Source organism: Gymnogyps californianus, chromosome 3 (genome assembly GCF_018139145.2).
Source record: "Gymnogyps californianus isolate 813 chromosome 3, ASM1813914v2, whole genome shotgun sequence".
NCBI lineage: Eukaryota > Metazoa > Chordata > Aves > Accipitriformes > Cathartidae > Gymnogyps > Gymnogyps californianus.
The window spans coordinates 20140859-20164096 of record NC_059473.1 but is presented as its reverse complement, the minus strand read 5'-3'; the positions used below and the strand labels follow the sequence as shown (position 1 = coordinate 20164096).

At 39.3% G+C, this 23238-nt stretch overlaps 1 protein-coding gene across 5 annotated transcripts in view; it reads right to left on the bottom strand.

The window, feature by feature from the left end:
* Positions 1 to 4191: 4191 nt before the first annotated feature.
* The window catches only part of ENAH (ENAH actin regulator), a 98199-nt gene continuing 79152 nt past the window's right edge, over positions 4192 to 23238 (bottom strand). For 3 of the 5 annotated variants that reach the window (XM_050894616.1, XM_050894617.1, XM_050894613.1), the window contains 6 exons: positions 22810 to 22864; positions 22448 to 22496; positions 18881 to 18947; positions 11930 to 12008; positions 8627 to 8684; positions 4192 to 7464 (listed from right to left, as the gene is read on the bottom strand). In XM_050894616.1, the coding sequence (XP_050750573.1) occupies positions 7427 to 7464; positions 8627 to 8684; positions 11930 to 12008; positions 18881 to 18947; positions 22448 to 22496; positions 22810 to 22864 (346 nt within the window). In that variant the 3' untranslated portion in view covers positions 4192 to 7426. Of the gene's footprint in view, positions 7465 to 8626; positions 8685 to 11929; positions 12009 to 16305; positions 16369 to 18880; positions 18948 to 22447; positions 22497 to 22809; positions 22865 to 23238 lie in introns of all 5 variants that reach the window. The other 2 variants (XM_050894612.1, XM_050894615.1) reach the window with 1 other exon arrangement.

Here is a 23238-nt window from a genome sequence, read left to right as displayed (position 1 = left end):
ACACATTTGAAAAGTAATACAAACTAACAGATTGAGTAAAGAACTGAAAACTCGTGTTTTAGGGGTTGGTTCTATCAGAAAGTAATAAAAGAGGATTAGTCAAGATACAACAAATAAATTACAGAACCTGGATATTTTCAGCTTGCAAATTATCATTTTGTAAGTAATCTTTGAAGTATGCTGTAGGTTTTTTTAAAATATATATTATTTATTTTAAAAGTACTTGAAAGCTGTCACTACTATGCAGCCTGTGTGTTCCCCTTTTGTGTAGTTTGAGATCTGTGTAGGAACGTGACCTTGTGAAGTCTTGGTATGAGTTTGTCAAGACATGACAAATGCTTGCTTGACTCGAGAGTATCCGACAAGAGTATTTAAACCTCTGAAGGATTTTTTTTTTTCCCCCATGAACTAGAAACAGGGCAACCAAAGCAGATTTAAGGGCCTCATCCAGCAATGCTGCCTCCAAAAATGTCTTGACCACACATTGACCTGGCATGTTAGAGAGATGCTCCAATCTCCAACTTTGTTTAGTGTCACTTACTATTCTCTTTAATAACAAAGACTTTAGGGGGAAAAAACTAAACCAAAACAAAACACCAAAAAGCAAAACACAAAAGGCAACAAGCATTTGATTTCCTTTCACTGCTGGAATAGGCCTCCTGATCATCAGACAAAGCCTGAACCTGCGCATCCCTAGCTAACTGCACTCTCCCTTTGGGTACACAGTATTTCTCAGGCACTGCACCTCCAATGAACCTGAACTCCCAGTGTCTGACAGGATTGAACTCTTCAGCTTCCCCACTGCTTCTGGGTGCAGCGGTCATCTCCTCTTTACATACGCTCCATTAAGTCACATAACAGTGCTAATTTCAGTTTTCTAAGTGACTAACTCCTACTCCAAAAGTCACTTTTGGGAGGTCGAACACGTAAACCGGCTCCATAACCGAGAGATCCACTCCCATACAACTAATAACACGTAGCATAACAGAAGCATATAAAAAGGTTCTCGCTTCTGACAATCCAAACACTCTGGCAAATATCTGAGTTAAAGAAAATAACATTTAAGGCCGTGTTATACACAGAATACAAAGCTTTGCCCTTTGGGTCAGGCTAGGAGGAGCGTTGCACTAATGCAGATTGTTCCAGTTATTCTTGAAGATCTGCTGACAAAACCAGCACACGTGCCAACAGTCTTTCATGAATACCAGTGTCTTTCTAGCATCGTGGGCACCCAGTAGTACCAGCCAGTACTCCTCAGGACCGCATTTCTCTAATTGCTCACTCTGAACGAGGGAAAGGATTTTCCACTTACCCTGTGAAGTCCCTTGATGGACCAACTCCATGGACTGGACTCCTCTCAGGCCCCTCTCTGCTTCTTACACTGTAGCACATTGTCAACCTGTGGGACTGAGAGCCATGGAGAGCTTTTCTCATTAGTGGAGCAAAGATTACTGGGCAGAGATGATAAGGCACATTTTTGGCCAATTTTGTCTCAAATGCGAGAATCATTCACTGGCAGAGATAAAGGTCTCAGCCCAAGAGCCACATAAAACTCTGTTTCTCATCTGCTGCAGCCACAAGGCTTCGTGGCAGTGACAGAATCCCCTAGATCCACGTTCAGGAGGCACTTATGAACGTGTCTGCACTCCCCCTTTCCTCAGGGCTACATTTCAGCTGCTGGGGCTGGTTCTGCAGCATCACAGGACTTACCAAGCTACGTAGGATCAAACTGGTTTCACAATACAGTACTGGGGAGAAAAAAAAAATGTCAAGCAGCAGATAATTTACCTTCAACATGGAGGTAATCTTTCTCTTCTTTTTTTTTTTTTTTTTTTTTTTTTTTTTTTTTTAAACATACTAGGCCTACAATGATGGGCAAGCAGCCTTAAGATTGCCCAGAAAGCCACCTCTGCTGACTATCTCAATTTGCAGATTCTAGCAGCACCTAGACTGGGTTCAAAAACCTGTTTGTGAGTTTTCAGGCCTCTTGCAGCCCTGCTCATTTCTAGCTGCTTCATTCCCTGCAGGAACCAGCCTACACTGAACACTTCCAGAACTCCCTTACGCTTTCTTTTCTTACACCCAGTTCCTTGCTACTGTTTACGTTTTTCTCTGCCTGTGTCGGCAGCTTGTGGACCAACTCCTAGAGGCTCTGCAAAGAAAACCAGGATACAATTCAGCACACTTATAGCGTAGTTAGCACAGATAACTTTATTGCTGAGTTGAAAGTTGTTCAGAGAGTAGGTAGGGACTTAAGTGGCTCCAGCCGGCTGGTGATAAAAAAATTACACTTAAGATTTAAGATGGTAAACATAGGATGATGATGGAAGATCACTTCCAAACTCTACTGTGCTTGAGCAGTTGCAGAAGAGACCTGCAGTCGCAAAGAGAAGTAAAAATGTCACACCAGTAACAGCTCTAAAATACGTGGGGAAGGGAAGAGAAGGTGGTCCACATAACTGAACAACGATGATGGCAAAATTAAGCATCTCAGAGAAAACTGTCAGCTTGCAGCTGACAGCTGCAACAGCCAGAGCAGCAATACAGTTCATCTGCAGTAGTTGCTCCACAACTTTGCCATTTAACAGTTTATCAAGGTAGGACACTGGATAAAGAATACTCATTGAGTAAGAGTCAGGACACCAAGCTCTATAAAATAAACATTAGAAAACTCATTTATATAATGACTGAAAGTTCAACTGGGATCCATTTACAAAAGGGAGGTAATTTTACAAAGCTCCTTGACTTTCAGCACCACTGTGACGACCAACTACCTGAAAAACCCCCTGTGCAATGAATGAATTTGCTGATTACGAGGTAACATGCAGACACTAGTGCTGTGACTTTAAGGTTTTGCTGAGCTTTCCCAACATCTAGAACTACACCTCCTCTTCCATATCTCGGACAATTATGCCAAGTTCTATTACACTTTTTTTTTAATTAAGATTATAAACCTAAATCAACTTGAATATATTTCCTGACATGACAGATCAATTTCAACAGTCTTAGGTGACCATCTCCAACGAATTTAAATATTTAACTCCTGTCAGGCCTTCATATGGGCTGACTTAAATGTGTAAATATATATTGTCACAGTTGATTTTACAGACTTACTACTTCTCTCTCCATTAAGACTCCCCTAGATGGCAGGTAACTGAGCATTAAATAATCCTCAGTGCTTTCATACCCAAAAATCACCCCCCAAGACAAACGATTTAAGTGAACTTTAGCCTGTTCAAGTACTTTGCACTGGCCCCAGTTCCACTGAAATCACCGACTCCTTCCCTTTTCACTTGCTCTCTATCAACCCCCTCCCAGCGATAGCCTACACAGTCAGGAAAATTTACAGTCCCCCGAAGAACTGCTAGTTTTGGGTACAAAGCCAGTCTGGGAAACTTTTTCCTTGCTCCCCATCAGCCCAGTCTTGTTCACCTACCGAAAACAGAGGGAATCTTCTCTTGATTTTGTAAGCTTTGTGTGATTAGTTGTAAGAGACACGCTGGCAAGTAATATTTAGCACTGGAACTGAGCCCAATTAAACATTTTCAGAAGAGCCTATGTAAAGTGCTGATAATCACCAGTTTGATCAACCACAGACCACCTTCCTACTTTTGTAATACACAACTTTAAAAAGTAGATACCATTCATCTCTTGACACCGATGGACAGATTTTGTAACACTGTTCAGAAATCTAAATCGGAAATGTTTATACTTGTTGCCTAAACACTACCCCAATAATAGCAGACCATTTTAAAATCTAGTGATAATTTTATTTAAAAAAAACCCTTTATAACTCATTAAGGTTGGTACCAAAATTGGCACTGGGTCCAATGGTTTGCCAAAGCAGGATTATTCCATTATCTCTCTGAACAAAAACCAACAACCAACAACATCAGAGAAGTACAGCTTTCAGGATGCTAAGTCAAGGACATTTAAACAGCTACTCTCAATATTCCGCCGTAAGACAAATTGAGCAAAACTGTCCTTAGTGTACAGAAAGCTATATTAATCTTTCATGGTAGGTTTTCTTTATTACCAGTATTGAAAATAACTCATTAACATAAAAGCAGCCAGAGAAAAAGTCAGACTAACTGCAATTATTTTTCCCCGTCTTTCCCTCTCCCTCCCTTCCAAGTTCTCCGTGGACACAGAGACCAAAGTGTATGCTGTGTGAGAATGTAAATCAAATCATACATTTTAAATGGATTTTAATTTATGTACAGCAGTTACCGTTCATGAATGTTACACAGTCCCTGCAATTACATTCTTTGTAAGGGAAGTCTTGACTTTACTGAATCTTCTGATGGAGAAACAGAAAGGAGGGGTGGAATCAAGGAGTAAGGAAGGATCATAGTCATTAAAAATTTTGGGAATTTGAGTAGTAAACCTCAGAGAGTCCTCTATGAAGTTCCAGAAATAAATGGTGGCAACGTGTATATATTGCAATTTTATTTAATTCGCTCAAACAAAACGTTAGCATGTAAGAAATTTAAAATGACACAATATGATAAAAATAGCAGAGAATGAACTGAGAAACTAAAAAGAAGGTAAACCTAAATGCATGAAAAGTCAACATTCATTAGTGATCATCTTCAGTCTCTGATTGACACTTGATGCTCGATACCTTTTTAAAACAATGAACTGGAAATCATTATGACTATCTGAAGAGATTTCAGCACCAGCACTAAGATTTTTACATTCAGTTGGTTTGCAGTTGACTTGGTAGCCACTTGTCTATAGTGCAGGTTTATCACAGGTCAGATCACAGTGTTGAGGAAAGCAACGCCTTCCTGGCATTAGAAAGGATCCCTTAAACTGCCCTCAGCTTAAGATATCCATTGTACAAAAGCACAGAACCACCACAATATGGTTTTTAAAGAACTTAGTTACCAGTAAGCAAAATAATCTTAGCTTCTGCAGTTCATTTTCAATACTGAAATCTCTGGAAATGGTGCAACTGTCAGTAGGACAGGAAATGTCTACAGTCATCTTGAATTCAATCCGATTTTCTGGAAAGAACCAATTCGGCAGTCTGGGATTACAGAAAGTATGTATGTAGAAGCAGCACAAAAGACGACATCTGTTCCTTTTTCTTTTAAACAGAAATCATGTTAATTGTAGACCAAGGCACAAAACGTTTAGTGCATAAGCCAGTTCCTTGCACAATCTAGTAGTTCAGCCTTTAATTTTGGACCACTTATACCCATTCACGCTATTCCACTATGCTACTCCTGAACTCTCCTAGAAACAAATCAAACATGATTTCTGACAAGGGTAAACGTCCTTAATGCTCAAAAAGTCCATGTAAAACAAAAAGTTACATCAACAAAGATGAAAATGCCTCCTCTTGTTTTGAGAAAAACAGTACTTGACAAGCTTACTACAGATTTTTTTTAATGCCTTCAATAAATGCATGCAGAAAAATGTTTTTGTTTTTCTTTTTTCTTTTCAAAAAATGATTAATAAATGGAGTTAGGCAATATTTCCACTGTAGTCTTCTCTTAGAATTTGAACCTCTAGAAACAGGAAATGTTTGAATTGGAGAAAAATTTCCCATTGAAGCCTTTCCAAAGCTGTAAGTGCTGTTTTGCTTTGGTGTTCAGCACTTAAGACAGTATGTTATTGAAAGCATTTGTCCTACGAATGGAGCTGCATATACTTTTAAGCTGAAACATTAATCTCTCCAGAAGTTCTAAGTAAACTTCTTTTGGATCAGCACAGATCCCAAAGCAAACATGGCACTGTTACGGCTCAGAAAAATTGACAGTGCAAAGGAAAAGGGAAGATTTTGATCCATATTCTTTGTCCAAAGCACTACAGATCCAATTCACAGAATTTCTATTCCACTGAACTGTACCACATTAAAAAAAATTAAAAAAAAAAAAAATTTACAAGCATAAAATCTGAAAACCCTGGGAAACAGAAAGGTATCATCCCCCCTAAAAATGATTCTCAAATTGTTGACTGAAATCAATGGCATACCACTGCTGTTTTTCAGGGTTTGGATTGTGTGGAGCTGTGGGGTTTTTTGTTGGTTTTGAATTTTTTGGAAGGAGGGTGGCAGATAAATTAGGAGGAGAAGGGGATATTTACTGTGACCTGATGCTCTGTCATTCTAAGGTAACTAACTGCTGTCCTGTTTCATTAAACAATCAAAAAAGGAGTCTCAGGAAAGAGTGAAGCAGAGGGTCATGGTAAAAAGGTAAAGGACAACACACTTACACAGGGGCATCCTCAGTAATTCAGATGCCTACATGTTTGTTCTCTCACCAAGAAATGAGTTAGGTTCACATGGGAGTTTCAGAACCATTATGGAAGTATTACTGAATTTCAAATAGAAAACTGAAAAAAGATACAAAAGGATTAAGTACCTGGTTCCATTAACATGGTTACTGATAAAAGTCACATTTTCCTCATTATTACACATGCATGTAAGATGAAGAAAAAGTGTAGAAAGTAATAATAAAAATGTGTCACCTTCCCCCTCCCTCATCCCGCATCTTTCTGGGCATAAATTAAGCCTTACAAATGAAAAGGCTACTCTGTGACATGCAATTTTTCTTTTAATTAAAAAGCTGGCTGTGTTGTGTTACATTACAAAAATGTCCACATGCATAAATCTAAAAAAAGCCCCAAAATCTACTGTAAATCTACAACATACTAATGATTTACATTTGACTGCTGATTCGCATTATGTAGAAGTCTTAGATTTGGTAAAGCATCGTAACAATGTAGGAAGGCATCTACATCTTTAAACTCTGGACTGTATTTGCTTTTTTTATTTTCCTATAAAATTGCATGAAGGCTAACTAGAGAGGCTTCCTATCATAAAATTCCAAAATTTTGATATGTCATCACCGTCTAGGTCATTCACTTACAAATATTGCCCTTTAAAAGCACACATTTCTAATTGTTCCATGTTTTGTGAACTGAACTTCTACACATCTGATCTTTTAAATTATTCATGGAAATATCAGATATGATAGGAAGACAAACCTGAGATACATTTGAAGTACAACAGTATAACTTGCTAACTCCTTCATTAATAAAGAAAACCTCTCTGAAAAGCCTTCCCACGCTTTTCCCTGTTTTTTGTCTTAACAACAAATTCTGAAACATGTGCAATTTTATCTTGACATGAGTAGACTTCAAAGCACTGCGATCTTGTCTGATAGGTGTAGGAATTTCTGCATAATCATTACCGTAACTTTAAGAGTCTTTTCCACCCTGCTGTAAAGGTCAAAAAAAGCTGCAAACTAGGAGGGGAATAGCATATCACCAGAGTGATGTGTCTGAAGCTTTTCAGAATAGGTTGTTTCTCCCTCCTTCCAAGTGTCTGTCTGTCTCCGTTTTCTTCTAACAGCTCACAAAACGTAGTCAGTTTTATACCAAGTTAAAGAGTCACATCAGCTTAGTACTAGTCTTTCTATGCAGTATTCGACTTGCTGAGTTCCTGCCTGATAGCTAGAAAAAGAGAGAGAGAGGTGTTAACATATCAAATAGTCGAAGTCAAGGCAGAAAGCCAGAATACACAAACTGACCCCCTAAAGAAGGCTCACCCTGCTCCAACAGTCTTAGAACGTGAATAACCTATATGTAAGATAGCTTCATGTGGCTTCAGACAAGTATCATTCTCAACCAGGCAGTATCCTTTTTCCTCCTGTAAAATTTTTGTTAACATCTTATTTTTCAGTTCTGCATCTCCAGCAAGTCTATGACCTTACCTGATGACAATCACTACCACTGGGATTATCAAGGAGCGTATGTGCGGGCTCATTTATTTTGATTTTTTTTTTTTGTTTAAGAGCAGCCTCAGGGCCCTCCCTTGTTTGCACTGTACTGTTCTAGAAGGCTGTGGTACACAGCACAGTCAAACTATAGGGAAAAGCACTGCATTCTCTGTAGCCCAAAACCAGCCAGCTCCTTCTGTGACACCAGTTGATGACATTTGATATTTTACCAGCAGTGGTATCAGTTTAGTATGACTTTTTTTTTTTCTCTCCATACTTTATTTTGATACTTTCCATGAAGCAAAAAAAAATGCACACCAACGTGGTAAATCACACAGAGTTTTATTTACTTCTTGACTGGTGGCCTTTAAGATTATGCTTTCTCAATGATTTCCCTTGACTACAGAAGACTACTTAGGAAAATATCTTCTGTTAAAATAAAAATGAAAATTGTGAGAATTCTTTCCTTTGACTCTTATGTTACAGGCCAAAGAGGAGAAGACTGAAAGCTAGAAGCACAATCCTAGTCTGAATATTATCAGTTTTGAAATATGCACCTCAGCAGCTCTGGATTATTTAAAAATAACCCACCTATCACCACATGATACTAAGGATAACTGCAAATCACTCAAATATAGCATCCCTCCAGCCACTTTCAAAAGACACTACTTGGTGTCAATGTTCTATTAAAACAAAACACACAGGAGAGAAAACATTGAAACACATCAATCAGAACAGGTCTGTCACAAATGAAAGTATGCCACCAGACTAAGAACAAAGTTACTTTTACCAATATATCATTCTTGGGCTAGAAACACATTATATTTACATTGTTGTGCACCTGTAGCTACTTACTTTAAGACTGAAACAGCAGCAGCAAACAGATTGATACCTACCATCAATGAGTTCTTCCTTTAATTTCGTTAACTCCTTCCTCATTTCATCTAGAATGTCCTATGGTGTCAGAGCATAAATAATAGATTAGTTTCACAACATGAACAGATTAGTTTTGCCACCTGTAATTTTCTGCAGAGAGAAATCCAAAATTCTTCCAACCTTTAATCAACCTTTAACCCTTCTGAAATGCATAACCCACCCTTTAGCTTCCAAGTTAATCCCCAAAACCTAAAGCATCCCTAAAACATTCTTACTGCAGGTACAATAAAGAAAAAACCTTCCGTAGAAGTCCTACAAATTGATTCCTGTAGAACATATGAGAGAAGGGACATACTGAAGTTAGAATATTGCACTAATGGAATTGCTAAACAAAAAAAAGTAAAAAAACCCCAAAACTTGGCACATCCCTTTAAAATAAGAAAGCTTTGCTACAGATGAAATGTGATTTGGAATGCAAAAAGAGTAGCTAACTCAAAACCTCAAGCCAAGGACACATTCAAAGAAAAAAAAGAGAAAAAAGAAAAAAAGGGAGATCAAGTTATCAAGGTATTCCCAGCTGCCAAGTGGAACGTGAGGGAATGAAGGTGACTGAAGTGCCATCCCCCGCTTGCTGTTTTCTCCATCCTTTCATCTAAGTGATGTTAACTGATGATTTGGTGACAACATTTTTACAAGCAGAGTTGAGGGTAGTGTCTGTTTCTGCAGAGGAGACTGTCACCTCCTGGCCAAATCTGTAGTCAGCAGGAAACTCATCCAGAAGATTTCAGCTGTTTCTTTTTCAGCTTTGGGGTTAGCATGCTGTTTGCAACTGAGCATGCAATTACTCTAGACTTGTTGAGTCCTTTATGAGCTGTTGGTGGAAGACACATGCATGGACACACCTTCCCTGCCCAAAGTCATTCCTGGCGTAAGAGCGTGTACCAAAGCTGCAGAGGTAGGTCTCCCAATTCGCCAAGTCTTAGAGAAGACTCTTGGACAAATGGGAAGAAGCCTTGGAGCAGGAGCATGGCCACCAGTTGCTGGGAAGAGCAGTGGCAAGTAAAAGCTTGCCACGAGTCCAGTAGAAATAGAGTGTGAGACAATTTTGCCTCCAGAGAAAAGAATCTTAACAGAGGCAGCGAGAGTCAGTGTGCTGGAAACTTGGGAGAGCTGTGCTTTCTGGGATGACAGGATCCCCATCCTCTGTGCCTTCATCTTGAAAGAACCACAGGGAAGAAAAAAAACAGCACCCCAGAAAAAAAAAAACAAACAACAAAACAGAAGAAAAAAAAGGCAGCCAGACTGCTATCAGCAGCAGCATTTCATGGAAGCTGTAGCAAGAGTACCACAAATCCTCTTGAGATGACAAAACACGAGTACCCCTTGAACTAGATTCTAGAACCACCACCACACACACACACTCCAGAACCACCCAGTGAGCCAGAATCTGCTCTAGAATCTGCTCTAGAACGACCCACTGAGTCAGAATCCAATCTAGAACCAACCACGGTGCCAGAAATGTGCTCTAGAGCTGATTGCTGAGCCGGAACCCGCTCTAGAACCAGCCGCCCAGCCGGAACCCGCTCTAGAACCAGCCGCCCAGCCGGAACCCGCTCTAGAACCAGCCGCCCAGCTGGAGCCTGCTCCAGAATCTCCCTTCCCACTCGGGGACCAGCCCGTTGATCCAAATGCCACTTGAGGAAGATCCTTCACCTCCAACTCCACAATCCACACCCCTCTAAAAACCACTGCTGCCAATACCACCACCATGGCCCTACAACCACCCCCCGAACCTGTCAAGTCTGGAACCCATCCGCTGTACAACCAACCACTGCTCTACAAACTCCTGAATGTAGAGTCATCTCGGCAACAGCAAGCACACCACTCCCCTTTTCAAGGGCAGGGATCCAACTTCAGCAGAGCTTTGCCTGGAAAAGCGGCAGATCACACCCACAATACACTGCGTGCTCATAGTCTCTGCCAGAAAAGTAACTAACACCATCTCAACTTGCTCCCCAAGAAAAGAAGCTTCCACCAGCTCAGCACGGACAAATGTGGCCAAAAAACAGTATCAAGACCTCAAACATGACTCCCGATACCACACAACTCAGATAGGCACTGAGAAAGTGCAGTACTGCTTTTGCCCAAGCATCACTCAGCAAGCCACCAGCAGGCCAGCTACCCCCGTCATACCACCCCTCTTCAAGACTGCCACCTACACCAGGGACACCATGCTGAAACGCTGCTCACCCATGGGAATCAGGCTTCCCTGCTGCAAGTTGGCCTCACAGTTCCCAAAGACCCTGAAGATCACTAGACACACCATGAAGCACAATAGGGCAAAAATACACAGTAGCATTCTCGCACATGGACAACTCCAAACACCTTATACAAGTCTACTTGGGTCAGCATCAGCCCAATGCCTCAGGCAACAACTGCTCTCAAAAGGACATCTGGACTGAAAGCACCTACCAGCAGCAGCAAAGATGATCATCTTAGGGCCTCCTCAGCAATGGGGGACTTCTCAGTAGTCAGAGGAACACAAATACCTTACACTCACTTGCTCCTCTGAGGGCTCCTGTTCTTAGGAACGTGGAACGTCTGCTCCGTCTACAGATCACTAATGCTCTTAACCGATAGCTCCTGTCTTCATACAAGTCACAAGGGATCCCTTGCCGAGCCTCTAGTTGCACAGATTTGTCTGTTTGGCAAGTGTACTTGACAAAGGCCTGTCACCTTTGGTGACAGGTAACTGTTACCAAACAATTTCCAAAGCATCCCATAACGTCTTTTCCTCATCTAACAGCAGGCGGCTAGCACCTTCTTCCCACAAGACTCTCCTCTGCTCTTACCCAGGATAGCTACACAAAAGGTGGTATCACTGGATGCTCTTTCACCACCAAACTCATGACCATGGGTGCTCACATCTGATATTAAAACATGCTGATACTTGTTCTGCTAGAACTGCTCTGAGGGCTTGTTGTTTGTTTGTTTGCTTGTTTGGGTAGAGAGAAGAGAAGGAAAGGTTTTTCCAGGCAAACCAGTTTCCCACTTCCATCCATAGTATCAACACCATCTCATGTGTGCTGTCTAACGCAAAAGCAGGAACAAGCATCTGTGAGAAAGTAACGGGGCTGTGTAAGCCACCATCCTACAGTTACTGCTCCTAAGAATACTGAAACACATCTGGGGAAAAATAATGACTAATAATTACTAAATCATTATTTAAGTTTGGAACTAGTTAACAAAACAGTTAAAAACTGGTATTGGACAGCTACAAGTCCTTATACCCAAGTTTTCTATTCAAAGCATTATATACATACCTGCTTCAATCTGTCATAATCTAGGCCTTCTGACTGTACTCCATTGGCACTGGGTTGCCCCGTTGGTGTAGATTTTGGTCTGCAGTACAAAAACACATCCATGAATTACTGGTCACTCATTATTACAGGATACATAGGACTTCCCCATCAAAGTTGCTAACATTCGTCTACTGAAAACATAGTAAAGAATCAGAATGAAAATAAATGTTGCGAGTGGGAGGGTGGGAGAATCAGGCAGACCCAAAATACCACACAGAATAGAAAGCAACAACCAAGAACATTTTCCACACACTGGAAATATTAATTACTGTAAGAATAAGAGTTATTAGTTCAAAACAAGAACTTTTCAAGTAGCAGACAGATTTCACTGTCAGTGGTTTCTGATTTTTTCATAATAGGCATGAAAAGCTGAACGCCTTCAAATGTCACATATTTTCCCTTCTCCCTTTTCAACTGCTTACTCATTTCAAAAGAGGCCCTCTCAAAGAAACACTCCCAGTAACTAAAAACTACATGTTGATGCTGTAACTGTATGAATGCTGTGGAATCACCCTGGCAGATTTTCAACGTTTGACAGGACACGGCTGAGCAACCATATCTAACTCCCCTCTAACCTACGTTATTCCATCAATTGCTTTCTAAAGCCACTGAAAGCAAGTATTGTAACAGCAGCAAGATTTATAAGATAATACGTGAGAGGAAGTTCTAGTGGTTTGGACTACCTCGTGTTCAATGTTTGCTTGCGCAATACTCTCTTAAGACATCGAAAACTTGCTTACCAAGATCGTCTTGCATTTTTAACACACATTCCAGAAGAAGTGGGTTTTCTACCTTCTCACTTCTCTTTTCTGATCCCCTCTGTTTATACAAGGTGTAACTCAAGACTCATGTACTTACTACGCTTCCACAGGGCCTTGCATACCTACAGCTATGAGCAGAGACAGAACCTAGATGCTAACAGCAGGAACACAGAAACAGTTCTCCAAAGCAGGGATGGATGGATGGGTGGTGTGGGACAAAGAGGGAGGACTGTTCTGGTGTTCTTAATTACTTTTTACATCTTGGCTAACATCCTCTCTCCATTACTCTATAAAATGTTGAGCCAAAAAGAAGCTGTTGATAAAATTGCTGACAGTTCACGTCAAGAGGTTTCCCCAATGTTTAGAATTATCACAGTATGCTAATGTTAAGGAAGGGCAGGGTATTAGTACACTAGACTGGGTCCTATTTCATTGTCCTTGTATGTGGCATCACTGAACAAAAAAGCCTGGCCTAAACTGTATCTCACTTCAGAATTCTCACATAGGAGGAATCCATTAAACAGTGCATTTTTCTGGATTCGTTACTTGAAGGTGCAGCCTTTTTTATTACGATGGAAGGTGGCCAGGAACAAAAAAAGATAAACCAGCAGGAAAGGCACAGTTCTGCGCTTTATCTTCTCTCAAATACACAGTATAAAACTATCTTTTTTCAGAATAAAGCAGAATGTGTGAGGAGCACAAGCAGTATATTCATTGCTTTAGCTAAATTAAAAATGCATAAATAAATGGAAAAAACTAACACAAAAAAACTGTGTTCTCACTCAAAAGAAAGAGTAGTGAACCTATATATATATATATTTCTTTGTTTGTTTGTTTTTAAAAAATCACTACCTTCTGCTTTCATGCACCTTCCCTTACAAGACAGCAGTTCATCCAAGAAGAAATTGTCTGATTACACTGTCTTTGTTCAGTATGAGCTGAATGAGCCTCATACTGGATTGTCTTGATGACTTTTATAACTTGACAGGACTATTTTCTTATTTGCTAACTGAAGGAAAACACTCAAAATGCGACTCCCAACAGAAAAGGCCATGCACACCAAACTGTCGTTTTGATACTACAGAAACTTTCTCAGGTTTGTGCTCTCCAGCAGATACTTTTACCTCTTGTAGGTTTCCAGTGTGAAAAATGTTAAGAAACAACATGGGACACAAGAGTTGCCTATTTTTCCTCCCCCTAACCTGTAATAGGGTGTGCCTGTGTCATTGAAGAGCCTGGCACATTCAAAAAATTAATGGAAACCTTCATACACATTCATAGCTACTGAGTAATTCTGGTGACAGGGCATTTTAAATTGGTACACTCGAGCTCATTCATCTTCTCAAAAGGCAATAACTTCAGTGCAGGTGGTAGAAACCTCTTGACCATTTTTTTTAATGCTTCATGATTATTTCTGTGCACTATTTCTGACAAGTTAGTTATGTCAAGCCTAGTGGCACCCATTTAGGAAAAAACTGCCAGCAGTTAACTACGCAAAACAGAGTCAGCAGAAGGGACTGTATTAACTGTCCCTTTGCTGCTGGACTTTGCATCAAGGCAGAGAGGTGCAGGAACATCCTGTGTTGTTATACCAGCTCGGTTCTTCACTTGGGATCACAAAACTCAGTTGCTACAGCTGTTTGGATGTAAGTCTACAGCTGTTCAAACGTAAGTTTGAAGAGAGAAATCACTAATATTATTATTGCTTGAAACACACCAAAATGAAATACACGATCCACCAAGTAAGACAGAAAACAAAATATTCAATAACTTGATAGTGGAAGAAGCTGGAAAATAGAATTCACCTTGCAACCACCAGAAAAATCTACAGTGTGCGTTAATGCTATGAAGACAAACCACAGTTCAGGATCTTTTATAAAACTCTTTAGATATTGACAGTGCTTACTTTGTTATGAAAGAATTCCTTGCTCAAAAACATTCACCAAGATGAGATCTTTGGCAATTGCTGCTTCATCACATATCTGATATTTAAAGTGTTACTTGCAGTTTAGACCTCAAACTGTGAACACTGACCTACTCCAAGCAGAACAGCATGAGTTTTTCACATTCTCCATATATATTTTCTGATCATTTCCATTGACCATCGCTTTGTTCCCATACACTATGGCATTACAGCATTTACCCAACACAACTCAAAAAAAGAATCAGTGTCCTCTCAAATGCAATTCCTGGCAACTGGTATCAGGCACCTACTACCTGCCTTAATGGAAGAACCCAAACAAGAATATACTTAAGTACTTCAATAAAATGACTGATGACTTTAATATTTTAATGAGATGACTTTAAAGAAGAGCTCTCCACAGATAGACTGCTTGATGTTTCTTTTGCTTCAGATCTTTAGAATAAAACGACAGCTCTACCAATCATACACTATATACTCCTGCTATGTGCCAAAAATCTCAACAGAAAAGCCTCTCTATAAACTCTACCACTCAGTCTTAAGAATGTATTCCATTTCTGCTTTCCGAAATGCAAGACATTCTTCATTCAAATATGAAAGATGGTAATTTGTAAACTAGATAATTTCTAATCTCAGGCAAATCTAGCTGTCTTCCCCCCCAAATTATCCTATTTTTCCTTCTTCAACTTCCTCAGAAGAATGATTAATGGTGAATGCAGTTGCCATTAAGAAAAACATTAACTATTGAAATTTAGTGAATAAAACATCCCAACCATTCCATCCTAAGATAGCTAAAGAGCTCTCCCGTGTGGTTTTTCATAGCATTGCCTAACAGCACAGTGAGGCAACCTCGATCGTCCCTAAAACACCTTAAATCAAGCATGCAAGATAAAGATTTTATTCATGCCAACATGCAGAATACACCACCCAAGATTAAATAGCTAAAAGGGGAACTTTTCATACAAAAGATTAAGTAGTCACCACAATGAGTGCCTTCATGAAAAGCAAAACTGGAATTTGACTCAGTAATTCTGAGGGGCTCTGCAACACGTTTACCTGTGGAAAGCTCTTAAAACATGAAGGCTTTCAATGTCAGTATTTTATGACTACCGCTACAGAGAGTGAAACTGAGATCTACAGCTTAAAATACACATGATGTTACTTCTAACTTGTGAATATGTTCAACAGAGACATTAATTTATATTTAACAAGTCCTTTTTTATTTTTTTTTTCCTTTCCAATGTTTAAGTCAGGCAAAATCTATTTGTTATCTTTACGTAATTTGCGAAAAGCAGATGTGAAAACTCACCTGGAAAATTCATTGCTATTCCTGCATATCTAAACTTACATTTTTGAAAACCTGCTTCTCAAAACACTGCAAATGGTTCACTAAATAAATCCTGGCATATCCAACAGGAATTTGTATCTTTGCAGGTTGCGACTGCCAGAAAACCAGTATTTAATATGAATTCATAGCTGGTTCTTAAGCCATCTCAATTTGCCTTCGACACCATCTGCTTTTAACCAGTCCACAAACAAAACATGAATAGGAACCTGGTGGTGTGTGTGGTGATTACCAATCCATGTAGAAAAAGTCCAACCCTGAACTGGTCAAAATGGTTATTACAAAGTCTCAAATCCCAACAGGATGATACCTGTTTAATGAATCATAGAACCTGTTTTCAGAAGCAAGCAGGTTTTTCCATGGAGATTCCCGTCTACGAATGGGAGAAACACTATCTTAACAAGCTATAATAAGTCTTAATTTTGTTCAGTTTTAGCACCTTAAATACCATGGAGTTTCACTAGTTGCATTCCAAGAGTTCTATGTGCTTTTAGTATTTCCTGAAACATTGAAATAGCTTAATTCTTTTCAAAGTCTGCTACAAAAAAAAGGCTTGATTTTAAACAGGAGACTAGTTATTTTAAAATACTTAGAACATGCATTCTGAATAACAACTCCTTCATTGTCTACCTGTTTGGAAGCTCTGAAGAGAAAATTTTGCTCACTTGCCAGTTTCTTAGGCATGCTCTGTTTAATCCCCGTAAATGACTCATATCCTCTCTGTAGAGGTCAGAAGCAGGTTCTCGAGCCTTACCAGGTGAAAGATATCCCTTTGTGGCAAACATGGTATTAGTGTTTCAAATAGCAGGACCCTTTGACTAACTCACTCAAAGAAAGTTACTTTAACAAGCTGCTTGCTGAGATAGACTTGGCAACTGTAGAGAATTCAGAAAAATACAAGGATATTCAAGAGAGACTTCTACTAATACCTTTTCTTTCTCCATCCATGAAACATTCCTCATCCTGGCAGGGCAAACCGTCAACACTGACTAGAAAACTGTACAAGCAGTCTTAAAATATATGCTATGGCACCTTCCAACACGTTATGATAGCACTGGAAAATAATACTGACATTCAATAAACATGGAATTCTTATTTTGGAAGTACTTTTAGAGTATACACCCAGTGAGGCTCTCATCAAGCTGAATTCTATCAACATTTTCCATTGGATGACTGAGGACAAAAGCTTGATGGAGAGATTTTCTCAATACGTCTCAACAGAGGTCTCAAAACTCCTGTGTACTCTTGTACTCCTCTAGATCAGAACACATTTTTAAACAGACCTCAGTAACCTCTGCATTTCACTGGTTGAAACAAAATCAATGAAATAGGATGCATAAAACAGTTTACAAGAAGCTATGGCTGTAGAATGAAGACTTAAGGACATCCCAGACTCCCCAAAGGAGTCTGATATAGAGAGTATGCCCTATTTATTAATCCCTTCACCTTCCTGTCTTCAATTGCTTATCCATAGGGTATCTGTACCCAAAGGCCCAGGTCAGCAACTGTCTTAAACAATATGAAATCTAAAATGCTCTTTAGGATTCCTTACACAAGTTATTTCTGTGACAAGTTCCCCCTCAATGCCATGTATTGATACCTCGATCTGCTTGAAAACAAGAGACCTCAGTTAAAGCACATAAGACCTACCGGGGGGTGAAGGGGAAGAAGGTAGGGGGAAGTCAAGGCTAAAGGTAAAGCAGTATTTTGTTACACTGACAGTATAGCAGAGAGGACATCACCACCAATGTCACCTGCTTTCTGACAAAAAACAAAGCCAGCAACCAGGATCAAGGCGGCAGACATTTTAAGGTCCTGAACTTAGTTATTTCTGAAATCCTGAAGACAAGGATACTGATATAGGCTGAGAGTGTTTAGTGCTGCATTTTAGAACTGAAGACCTTGATGGCAACCTCGACCACAAGTAATGCCACTGAGAAAATAATTGGTTTTTCTTCTCTAATCACCAAATCTTGCATAGCTCTTTCCAACAGGCCACAATTTTAAGGAGAATTCAAGTAATTTGAAACACAGCATTCTCAAGTTTAACATGTTCTTTTGTTTTCTCTCAAGAAATTCAGGTAACTTTGTCAGATTATCACAGGTCAGAATCTTTTAATCTCTGTATGCAAAACATACAAGAATTCTAAAATGAACCACAAGCCTTCTGCTTAATGTAAATGGCAATTAAATATACCTCAAAAAAACCAAAAAAAAAATTGCTAAAGCAGCCATTTCACTCTTTTGCATTACGGAAATGCCTACTGAAACACCCACTGCCTACCAAAGTTCCAGCTGACAAGTTACCAAAGGTTGGTTAATGCACTGAAGGAGGTATAATATTTCCACGCTTCTTTAGGATGGACTTCCTTGGATTGGTATGAGACAGCTACTGAAAATTGTCACAGAATCAAATCTTACCAAGATGGCTTATATTTCTAAATAACCATTCTATGACTAGCACAGAAATACAAAGGAGAAAACCTATTCACTAGATTTACTACTGAATATATGAATCACAGCACTGAATTTTGTTTTCCCTTGCAGGAAATTTCAGACTTTAAAATGTAAAGAAACAGAAAGAATTAAACATTGCTGTAGGCAAACATACACCTTAATAATTGAAGTTATACACCAGCAATTGTTAAGGAATCTTTTTAGGTTTTACTTTTCTGTCAAAAATTTCACTTACTAGCATTCTCCAAAAGCAACTCTTCATTCCTAATTAAAACTGCGAAAAGCAGTTTCACAGCAATAATTTTAAACCAATACATTTTGCTTTTAATACTACTAAGGTGATTTTTGCTATTTTAGTCCAGTATCTTTAGCAGCATGAGCAACAACAGCAAACATAAGGAAAAGATAGCTGGTACAAATGGGAGTACCTGGAGATAACAGGTGACTTGCTTCCATTCACTGTATTTGTTCTTTCCCAAGGCTTTCTTGTTAGTTCTGGAAAACATAGTGAGAAGATTAAAAACTATCTTTTTCTATTTGTTGTGTAATTTATGTGCGGAAATTTCAAGTACTTGGCAACCTAAGTCAGCCATTGGGTTTTTCTTTTTGTTACTACATTGCATTAGTTCTTTCATATTAAGCTACCTCCTGCTGTATTCATCTTATTTTTAGTCATACTACCATTTATGTTGTTATAGCATCTTAAAGTCTCACTTTTGTTCTAGACATTGCAAATGCCATTTGATTCTTAATCCAACTGGGAGACGGTCTGCCTATGCTTTATGTATCTGATTGCTTCACTTGTGAAACATGGAATTCTGGAACTATAACCAAATAGTCAACTTCAAATACTAGTGGAAGATGTTTTTAAGCTAAAGGAGTTTTCCTGAGCTATTAATGACTTATATATAATTAATTCAGTGTCAATTTCAATGAAGCGACAGCAGGGATGATACAACCTCACACAGCTAGAATACCTTTCAGCAACAAGGTATGTATTTTCCAAAGTCTTGTCCCCAAAAAGATACTTCTAAAGTTGCAATATATCACTTCCCCCTTTCGAAATAATACAGACTCAAAACTAAAGGTACATTGCCCTGGGATCTAGAAGGGATTGCAGTTTACTTACCACCTGTGATACCAGACAAAGTTTTACTGTGCATCTCTTCTCCCATCTGGGCAGCTTTTACTCTATGGGCAAGCACTCTATTATACACTGCAGAAAAGGACTTTTGGGCCTAGTCTATAGGCATGAGTCTAATTTGTAGTCGAGTTTAAAGAGCCCAACCTATCTTTATATATGCTGATGCTTCACTTTCCATTATGGAGCCTGCTTTCAGTTCTGCTTAGAATCCTCTCCAATAAACTTTGACTTGCTATCCTGAGTTTATTACAGTGATCTAAAGTCACATGTGAAAGCCAGCTTTATTGGGCAGGTTTGTTTGTCAATAGCAGACAGACAGAAATCACAGACGAAACAAGGCAAACAGTTCAGTTAAGGACCATTTATTTTGTGTTCTTGCATGGTTAATGAGAGGTTTTTTTCCTTTAGTTGTCTCACCTAGGCCCTTCCTCAGGACATACCTATCACCGCAAATGCTTCATTCCTTACAGATAAGGTTTTCATTCCTTACAATCTGCACAAGTTAAAACAGTCTTTCTGTAGTGTGAATTGTTATTACTTACTTGCTATCATTACTTACTCAGGACTTTAATGTGCCACTGATCTTATCAGTCTTTATTTCAGATTTGGGAGTTATTTGTTTGTTTTGTTCCCTTTCTTTTGTATTGCTCAGCTCTGCTAAGCTGGGCAAGCTGAGAGGCAGAAATGCCCTTTCAGAGTCTCATACTGACCAGGAAGTTCTCTGGGATGCAGCTAGATACTGAGAAGAGTATCTGAACTGCAGAAGTCTGCTAGCATAGCTTGTGACCCAGCCAACTACAGGTTGCCAGTGCTAGTAAGAAGTCTTAAGCTTAATTTGATATACCAGGCTTCAGGACTTCTCCTGCCATAGGAGTTATTTTAGCAGGATTTAGGAGTTATTTTAGCAGGATTTTAGGTGTATCTGCAAAATTGAGAAACTTCTGCTATGGCTGCAGCTTGCTCAAGGACCACATGATTATCCTTACCTAGCTGAAAGAGCATATCCAAAGGTCATACATCCGTTGCCTATCCCATGGTTTTGAGCTTGTTTTGTTTATATTATTACCTAACATGTTTTAACTTAGGTTTTACTTAGCTTTATGTGACTGTGTGTTTCTTACAGAAAAGGACTAATATGTGTAAGTAATCATGGTGTAACTCTCCCTGTAAGAAACAGGAGAGAGAGAGAGCGTGTACAGCCCCTTAACAGAGTTGAAATGTATCAAAATAAGTGCAAGGAGACTCAAGCTCAAGACAGAAATGTCTCCCCTTTCAACATCATACTCCTCCTGACAAAGAACGTGGAACTCTGACAGTTCCCCACAACAGCATATAGGAAGGGTAAGCGCAAGGCCAAAGAGGTAAATGCTAGCAAGTCTGTGTATAACAATTTCAGTTATATTATTAATGGTAATTATACATAATTACACAAATTTTTGACCTGGCCTCTGCTTAATATGCCAAGCATTCCTCTTAAACATTTTAAAGACATGCTCCAATGATGAGGCATAGCATTACCAGAGCATTTTACATCAAGAAATGAAGTGAAATCTCTCCATTGGAAGGAAACAGTCAAACCTCTGGATGCATTTGACATTTTAAAGAAGTTTGATGAGGCTTCTTATCATGACAACCAATTAAAGGAACCACTTCACTTCCATTGTTTTTGATTTCCCTCTTTTGGGCCTATATTATTAGAAGTGTTCCAAAAGTAGTCATTTTCCCAAGGCTAATATCGTATCTGTGTTTAACAGGATGAAGCAAACTCCTAAGCTGGGGGGGGGAGAGATGAAAAACTTGATTTGTATTAAGTCATTTATTGCCTTGCAGTCTAATTTCTTTAGACTACTGGCTGTATCTCAATACTAACAGTTTTCCAGTTATTTCCATCCGGACACACTTAGCTCCTAGCTGTCCTTTTTATCCCACAGCCAGTGGCCACCTGAGTTTTGTTCACCCTACAGCAGTGGTTTTCAATATTAAGGCCTGCACACCATCAAGTGGCTGAATCGTCTAGTGAAGAAGCATACACATGGGCAAACAATCAGCAGAGAAAGCTAGAAGATACTGGTATATTCATTACCCAGTCATTTTCCTTCTGCTTCCAGTATCTTTTGGGATGACAAACTGCAGGTTATATGGCACATCCTCCCCCTCTTGTATGCACGTAGGGGGAGGTGGCCAGGGAAGCTAAGGATACAAGAAGGTACTTCTAAAGGACAGGAAAAGAAAGTCTTGAGTGTCACTTGAATCCTTGTAACACAAGCATTTACATATGTAAGCTGACAATACATCTTGGCCAACTACAGAACTGGCGAGATGTACGCTTTCCTTATTGACTGCAGCAGAAGTGTTGGCTACACAGTTCCAAACTCTGCCACAAGCATACCTCAGCAGAGGAATCATGGTTAAAGAGTTTCTAGTCCATGCACTTATATTGATTTAGAAAGGATACTTGCATGTGAGGGAATCTTTACTAAAGTACCTGGAAGCGGCAACTGCTTCTGTCTGACTCTGATAGTCTTGTATGTCTGCCTTCAAGGAAACAAACTACTGTCCCAACTCATGTCCTGCAATGACCGAGACAACTTGCTTTCACATTCACTACCAACTGCTTTCCGTGCATCAGCCCCATAAGTTCAACACCCTATACCAAGTGCAGTGTTCCAGTGGATGTTGTTTTTATCTGTCATCTTCTGAAACACTTCTGAACCAGGACCCATTCTACAGCAAAATGCCAGGCTCTTATCACGGGAGAAGAGGCAGGCTCCAAAATTCAGCACAGCTGACTGAGATTTGTCATTAAATTTTAGCATTATAGTCACAGCGTTGACAAACTTGTGCTACTTACCAGGTGTGCTTGTTGAAGAAACCTTAGAAGTTGAAGACTCTGATTCTTCCTGATTAAAAAGGAGGACAGAGGGAGAAGGGGGGGAGGAGGAAGAGAGAAGAAAACAACCACCTTTGACTCTTGTGAATCTAACAGATTAATCTCAACTGTTTAAATATTTATTTCACTTTATATATAGATTTAAATGGTTCTGCTCAATTGTATGTAGAAAATTTGCAAGCACTATGCACTTCACAAAATAGTGGTTACGTGTGTGTATATATGGTAAAGTATAAATAATAATATCTATCATGTACACCATTAGAATCTTTCTCATAACCTAGTACTGAATAATGTGGAGTAGATAAAATTTCTCAACTCACAGTTTTGTCTTCTTTCTGCTCTGGTTCTGTTGATCCCTTTTCAGCAATTCTTCTCCTATAAGCAGAGACAAAAGTTGCCAAGATCATCATGGCTTTAAGCTGGAAGACTGTTGTTTAGCGTAATTAAAGACATATACAGGCTGATAGCTAGATAATTGAAAATTAGTGTTTAAAAAAGTACTTTCAAAATACTTTCAAGGACAAAGCCCTCCTGACAAAGCAACTGTGCAATTCTTTCTCCTCTTGAAGTCTGTATCCCCTCCCCTACTGCTGCACAAAGACTTACACAGAAGAAAAGTGCTCTGTTACACTCAAGTAAAAATGGCTATTCACAAAACGTTACCAACTTCACAAAGCAACCACATGAGCAAGCCGATGTTTATTTGATCCTTAGCCAGCTGCAAACAGGCACCCAAAATCCTACCTCGA